Source organism: Cupressus sempervirens, chromosome 2 (assembly GCF_028749045.1).
Source record: "Cupressus sempervirens isolate cs-2001-9-10 chromosome 2, ASM2874904v1, whole genome shotgun sequence".
NCBI classification, from domain to species: domain Eukaryota; kingdom Viridiplantae; phylum Streptophyta; class Pinopsida; order Cupressales; family Cupressaceae; genus Cupressus; species Cupressus sempervirens.
In genome coordinates, this window is record NC_143119.1 from 471926389 (window position 1) to 471934371 (window position 7983).

General features: G+C 39.9%; 1 protein-coding gene across 1 annotated transcript in view; it reads right to left on the reverse strand.

Moving 5' to 3' along the window:
- Positions 1-6666, reverse strand: part of UPL7 (ubiquitin-protein ligase 7) — a 198627-nt gene extending 191961 nt beyond the window's left edge. Inside the window, exon 1 of the mRNA XM_089814262.1 lies at positions 6355-6666. Within this exon, the coding sequence (XP_089670388.1) occupies positions 6355-6384 (30 nt within the window). The 5' untranslated portion in view covers positions 6385-6666. The remainder of the gene's footprint in view (positions 1-6354) is intronic.
- Positions 6667-7983: the final 1317 nt, after the last annotated feature.

Sequence of the window (7983 nt, forward strand, 5' to 3'; positions counted from 1 at the left end):
ATAATTTCATTGATTCTCGTTTGGTCACCAAGAGGGGGATTCAGACTGAGGACTTTGGGGGATTACAAGTTCAGGTGGCAGATGGTTACACCCTTATGTATAACAAGATGATTTATAAGTTTCTAGCAAAGCTGAAGACTTACGAATTTAAGGAGGATTTTGATGTGGTGGATAGGGGCAGCACAGACATAATTCTTAGTGTAGCGTGTTGCACACCCTTAAGGACATTTGCATCAGCACTGAGAGGATGGAGATGAGATTCATCACGGATGGTAAACCACAGGTCCTTAAGGCTATCAAGGGTGATGATCTTAAGCAGATTTCTTTTAGACGTATGCAAAACTTGGTTCATCATGAGGATGTGATTAATTGGGCAGCGAAGTGTCAGTTAATGCCTGCATTAGACAGTACATATAAACATGCCTACCACCCGGACATTTAGCAATTGAGGACTAAACACTCCAAAATGATTAGTGATCTTCCACCTGGCTGGCCACCTAACAGGGAGATTGAGCACATCATAGAGTTCGAGGAGGACACTAAGCCCATTATGATTATCCCTTACTAGCACCCAAAACAGCTCAAGGATGAGATTGAGAAGACTATATAGGAGTTGCTTGCTATAGGACATATCAAGCCAAGTAAGTCCCCCTTCGCTTCATTAGTTGTCTTGGTGAAGAAGGATGGTACATTGAGGATGTGCATCAATTACTAGATGCTTGATAAGAAGACTATTAAGAACCGATATCCCATCCCTCAGATCGATGAGCTTATCGATGAGTTACTTGGGGCACAATTCTTCTCCAAGATTGACTTGAGATCAAGGTACCATCAAATCTGAGTCAGAGAGCAGGACGTGGAGAAGACAGCATTAAGAAGCCACTATGGCCATTTCGAGTTTCTACTCGTGCCTTTAGGCTTGATGAATGCCCCAACCAGTTTCCAGTCTACTATGAACAGAATGTTTCACAATCAGCTATGGAGGTGTGTGTTGGTATTCTTTGATGACATCCTTGTTTTTAGTAAGACCTAGGATGATCACGTTGCACATTTGGATGCGGTATTGGATATCCTAGACAAAGCTTCCTTGTATGCCAAGGAGTCCAAGTATGCACTTGGTATGACCGAGCTGCTATATTTGGGCCACATTATCACTATAGAGGGTGTTCGCAGTGACCTTGATAATGTTCGTGCTATTGTTGAGTGATGCACCAAAGAACCTAACACAATAGAGAGGGTTAGTTGGACTTTGTGCTTTCTACCATAGATTTGTGGTGGGATTCTCTAGACATGCAACTCCCCTTATGGACCTGGCATGTAAGGGTACTTTTCAGTGGACTCCTCAGGCACAGGAGTGCTTTGAGAAGTTCAAGGTGATTATGACTTCATGCCTAGTATTGGCATTGTTGGCCTTACAAGGCCTTTTGAGTTGCATTGTGATGCCCCAGGGGAGCGCATTGGAGCAGTATTATCCTAGGATCGCCATCCTATAGCATTTGAGAACAAGAACCTACGAGGTCCTAAGAGGTCATTTAGTGTCTAAGACAAGGAAATGGTGGCCATCTTGCATGCTTTGGCCAAGTTCAATTAGTATTTGGTTGGCAGCAAATTTTGTATCAAAACAGATCATAACAGCCTAAAGCATTTCTTGGGTCAGCAGGACCTAAATGAGAGACAACAAAAGTGGGTTAGCAAATTACAGTCCTATGATTTTGATATCTCCTACACAAAGGGTACACATAATGTGGTAGCTAACACCCTCACTTATGGTTGATTACTGAGATTGCAGAGAACTGGAGGCACTCGACCATAGTTGAGTATGTTAGGAATCAATAGGCAGCTGGTATTGTGGAAGGCAATATTCAAGACAGCAGTTATACCCTTGCAAACGAGTTGATCATTTACACGAGGAGGATTTATCTTGTCCCAAAATCAGGTGTTACAGAGATTATTCTCCGGGCCTTTCAAGATTCACCATAGGCTGATCATCTCAGATTTTTCAAAACCTACAGGATGATTCAAGAGAGATTTACATGGAAAGGTTTAAAGACAGATGTGCAATGCTATGTCGGAGAGTGCTCTGTTTGTCAACAAAACAAACAGAGCATACCCCGCGAGGTTGCTGCCAGCCACTTCCCATTCCTAAGTAGAAGTGGGAGAGTTTGTCCATCAACTTCATTGTGCACTTGCTGAAAGCCCAAAGTAGAGATTGCATTTATGTGGTGGTGGAACCAAATATGCTCACTTTTTCCCCATCACCACTGCATATTTAGCAGTTCAGCAAGCAGAGTTGTTCTTTCGAGAGGTGTTCAAGTTGCATGGTTTACCCTAGACTATAGTGAGCAACCATGATAGCTGATTTATGAGTCACTTCTTGCAAGAGGTACTCAGATTATGAGAGACAAAGTCGACTCTAAGCACCAACTACCACCCCCAGACTGACAACCTGACTGAGATTGTGAATAAGTGAGTGGGGTGCTATCTACGGAACTATGTTTCTTCTCAGCAGAGAGCTTGGGTGAAGTGGATTCATCTATGTGAGTGTTGTTATAATTCCACTCACCACATGACTATATAGATGTCACCATTTAGAGCTTTGTACGAATATTATCCTCCTAGCTTTATGGATTTTCTTTGCAGCAATAATAGTGTGCCCATTGTAGGTGATATGTTGCAAGATAGTCAGGACATTATAAGGACATTGAGATATAATATACAGAGGGCACAGAATCAGCATAAGCAGTATGTTGACTAGAGGAGGATTGCTTGCTCCTTTCAAGTGGGCGATATGGTATACTTGATGTTGCAGTCATACAGAAAGTCTTCCATCAAGAAGAGTGGAGTCAGGAAGCTCAACCCCTGGTATTGTGGTCCTTTTCGCGTAGTGAGGCACATTTGAGAAGTGGAATATGAGTTGGATCTGCTAGAGGACAGCAGGGTACATAATGTCTCCCACGTTTCGTGCCTCAAGAAGGAGCTAGGAAGACATGTGGTTCTATCTCCTATCTTATCCCCATTGGATGATGAGGGGAGGCTTGAGTTGATCCTTGAGGTGATTCTTGATAGTAGGGAGAGAATTGTGGAGGAGGACTATTCAAGAGTTTTTAGTTTAGTGGAAGGGACTTCCAAATGAGGATGCCACTTGGGAGCCTGAGGATATATTTCAGCACCCTAGATTGTGATTGTTTGAGGAAAGCAATCTTGAGGACGGAGGACTGTAATGTCCCCGATTTCGCAGGTCGCGAGCCAAGATTGGTCAGTTCATCATTGCGACCTTTGTGAGCTGACAGTGAGATTTGAGGGTCTCTGAGGCAAACTTACTATTTATAGCAAGTCTTATTTTGGGCAATTGCTGTTTTTTACAATGCAGTGGTGACACAGTTGATTGTCATCTGCATTTGATTGTGCACATTATTCATGGAGTTCATATTTGATTAAGTTATTAATAAGGCTTTCATTATTATAAAGGCACTTGATATTATTTCATGTTATAATTTAATATAGTGAAGGTGGAGCCTCTTAAGTGAGAAGTGTGCAAGAAGCTGAATTGCACAATTGAGTTATAAATATGACTTCATTTGTGAGAATTGATCATCCAATTAATGTTTATTGCTTTAATAATTTTTGAGGGTTTTGAAGGCTGAGTTATTTCTCCATTCCATTGCTGCAGTATAGTGGAATTGGATTTGAATTCTGAGAATTATCTTGGTGTATTCCAATACTGTTGCTACTGTTGCTAGGAAGGCATTGTCTGTTGGGAATTGATAATTATTTACATCCGCAATTGTGGGTTTAAATTGTGGAGTCTGATTATAACCACTACCAAGCACGATTTATCTATCATTCTGAGTGATTATATGATATGCTCTCGAGTGCCTAAGTTCCCTGTTATAGGCATTGAGATTTGGCAGCATTTGGAAGTGCTTTACAGGCCAATTGCTGCAAGCATCAACGTCACACCTGGACATTTTATCCTGCATATTGAGCGCTGCCTGTGTCTGCTACTGGGTGGATATTTTTCCTTGCACAGGCTGCAATTTAACAGCAGCAATGAGTGTATATTCCTGGGCAATTATTTTTCCCAGACATCCCTGCAATCTCACACCATTTTTAACATCTACCTTTGCTGGCAGCTCACACCATCATTTGGCCATCCATGCTCTGCATTCACAGGACTTTGCAGCTAGCCACGTGAGCCCTGTTGGATCACAGCAGCTGCATTTTTTTTCCAAGTCAAAGCTAACGGTTATGACAGGTTCTCAAAATATGTAATTTCTTGGGAATGTTGAACAGTACATTGCAAATTGTTTGTTTTCTGTGAAGTTAAATTACAAGTTTCATTTCAGTATTTAGCATGCTGTAGAACTTGTCCATTATTTTTCAGTATTTCAATTTCTGCTATTTCTTTTCAAAAAATTCAAAAAAAACAAGAAAACAAAAGACTCGTACAGCTTAGTCAATGAGAACCAGCTTGGACTCTTTACAAAGCAATGCTTGTCAAATCCTGCCTTGGTTGCTTCTCACATCTCCACACCTTGTAATTAATGTCCATTGCTTCCAAAGGGCAATTTCATGCAGAAATGACCTCTAAATAAACATGCTTACAAAGAGGCGTAACTCCCACTGAGAACATCCAAGTTGACAAGACAATCCACACTCGTGGATTAAAGTGGTGCAAAAATAGAATAAGTATACATCAGTACAGGTTTAAACCAACTTGCAAGTAAAGTATGCATCTATAATGATCTCTTCTTTCCTCACTGATCACCAATGCATGCCATCTGACCACACAACACCCAAAAATGTACACCCGCCCCACATTAATTCAGGGCTCCAGTAGTGGTTGAAATCTAAATCAGAACCATCACACAAGTGTGGAAACTGATACGTGTCACATTCATCTGCTGTGTTTCCTGAAATCCTCAAACCAAATGAAAAGAGCTTGGGGTCCAAAGTCTGGCATAAATGTGAGCCCACAATAACAGTTAATTTTTTTAAGTGGATTCACATTAAAATCTATAAGACCACTTCCCCTTTTAAATATTCCTAAAAAATCTCAGCAGCACCCGCTCTATTTTTAAGGAAGCAGGTGCCCATGGGACCCCAGCCTTACCATCTAGGGCAAAGCATCCATTTGTCACTACTGGACTTGTTGAATTAGAATTAAAAAAATCAAAAAAAATAAGATATTGCTTGTTTGATGCTCAAAATGTTAAGCAACAAAAAATAGCCCTTTGATGACATCAGCAATAGAAGTTAGAATCATGCTTATACAATACTAAGTACTATTAAGTGGCACCAAGAGAATACACTTTGTGTTCATCCCTAGTAGAAAATTGTATTCACATTAAAACATTGACAATTAGGAAGGTTTTGTCCTCCACGTCTTGCAAGTCATAGAAACGTAGAGGTCAACAGATGAAAAAAGCATCTTTGCAGGAATATAAAAGACAGACCACTGTTTAAGTGAGTAATCCTCAAAACTCACATTAATGTCTTTAAACGCGGGATGAAAGCTTTGTTATAGATATATCTATACAAGAAATTCATAAACAGAAATGGAAGTTCAAAGAAAATCGGCTCTGTAGGAAAGTTCGTGGAGCTTTATCCTTAGGCCTTCTCTCAAGCACTCGTAAGAATTCAAATATACATTGGATCAGACGGCATGCCTTTATTTTCGTTAATCATCAAAACGAAGGCCTATTTGGCTTTCCCTGGAGTTTTTGTAACTTAGCTTTTACCATCCTAAGGAGCTTCCGAAACTCGCCCCATTTCGACTATATTTTACATTATTCAGGGATGTATGCCCAGTCCATCGCCATGACGGGCTCATTGCAAGTGAGACGTAGTTATCATCAAGAACAAGCTGCGTGGTTAACATTATACAATAATCATACCGAATGTTTCATTATATATGCCCTTTTAGCTCGTAGCGTGATCAAATGCCATTAAATTGCATGATTGCTATGAATTTTGTAAAAAACGTTATTTTTTAAATCGTTTTAAGAAGGCAAGTCCGCATTCTTCAGTTGTGTGCTTTAGATGTATCTTCATTACCTCGAATCCATAATTTGACAACCTCAACATACAAACTCGGCAATTAAAAATTGGTTCTGAGATGGTCATCCATAAATGGGGTTCCACAAATAAAATAATCTTCCGTACTTCCAGTTGAAAATCCATAAATCGAATAGTTTATGAAAAGGTCTTGCTTTCAAAAAAGTCCTATCTTGGTTTACCGATTTGAAGGGCAGAGGCATTTGAATTTTTTTGCACATTCGACATGGACGAACGATAACGAAACAATTACTACTAAAATGTTTTAGTGGAAGTGGGAGACTAAAATTAATTAACCTGATACTCTTGCTTTCGAAATCTGTCCATTCTGATGGAATTAATCTCTTCAGAACTTGGTCGCCAGCTGCCGATTTAGCACTTTCATTGCAATTATAATCAAATCAAATCAAGCAGTTCCGAACGATCGAGTCTGCGATTCTCTCGCAATCACCAGCGAAGTTCAAAGCTACAGGTAAAAACAGGACATCTGCCTAACAGTTGAATAAACCAAGGCCTATCTCCCCGGTAACGTGGAACAGTTACATGACTGCAAAATAGTAAACAACATTTAGCTGCTGGGTTGTCCCTCGCATGTGTTTGCTTTCTTCCCAGTCTTCGTATGTTACTTTAGAAGAAACTTATTAGATGAGCCCCTAAAATTTTCTTTCACCATTTCAGTATTGTGTAATTTAAATAAAATATAGCTTAACAATTTCTTTAAATAAAATATAGCTGAACAATTTCTTAAGATTGATTTTGTCCACGTAAATGCTAATCTTATAGGGTAGCTCTTTATATTAATATAATAAATATAATAAGATCTATTAAGGGGTCTTTGAGGGTTCAACCTCAGTCTCGAGACTTAGTTAACTCATGGGTGTCCTTTGAAGGAAGGGTGGATCAAAATAAACTTTGATGAAGCATCCAGAGCAAACCCAGGTCAATTTGGGGTGGCGTATATGGCTCGTAACTCACAGGGATCCATCATTGTAGCAAGTGCAAAGAGGTTGTTAGATGGGACAAATAATGAAGTTGAATGTCTCACTAGTGTAGGAGCTATTCTACTTGCAAAATGACTTGGGGTACAAAAATTGCACCTAGAAGGAGATTCTCAATTGATTGTGAATAGCACCACCAAAGGACAAATGGACACGTGGTATCTTAATAAGCACATAAGGCATATTAGAAGTATGGTAGCAAGCTTTGAAGAATCCAAGGTTTCTAATGTGTTGAGAGAAGCAAACAAGGTGGCGGATAAGTTTTCTAACATTGGAGCCAATGGGTCCGTAGAGGAGAAATTTGAACTTTTTAAAGATCTTCAATTTTTGGATCTCAAAGATTTTTTATGATTAACTTACATAAGTAGTACAGGTGGCTATTTCACTTACCTCATCAAGTGATGATGGCTTTTATGTAAATGGAGGTGGGTTTGTACTTCTCGAGGTGGACAATGTGATGACAATTTATGTGTGGAGGGGGGAAGGTAGAGGCACTAATTGTGGTCGTTATGACATGCATCCATTGCATCATCAAACAACAACAATTCACTTAAGTCTGTACTTGGCAGGGGCAAGCCTTTGCCATTATATCGAAAGAGTTGGTGCCTTCTCTCATCCTTCAAGTTGTGCGTCTTGTTATGCATTGTGTGTGCCCTCTACTATTGCCATGAAAGCCAACTTTTCATTGGAAACTTCTAGCCAAATCCCTAGTTTTACTGGCCCTATTTTGGTTTACAGAATGAGGAATGTTTTCAAGTTTGATCAAGTGAGAATATGGGAAGTGGTGGTGGAAAGCTTGGGAGATGAACTTTTAAACATGTTCAAGTGCCCAAGGACTAACTTGGATATTTCATCCTTGTTTTTGGGCCTAGCACTTAGGGTTGATTCATCTCAAGAGGAAGTGCTCAAGGTGGCATGTGCATGCTTG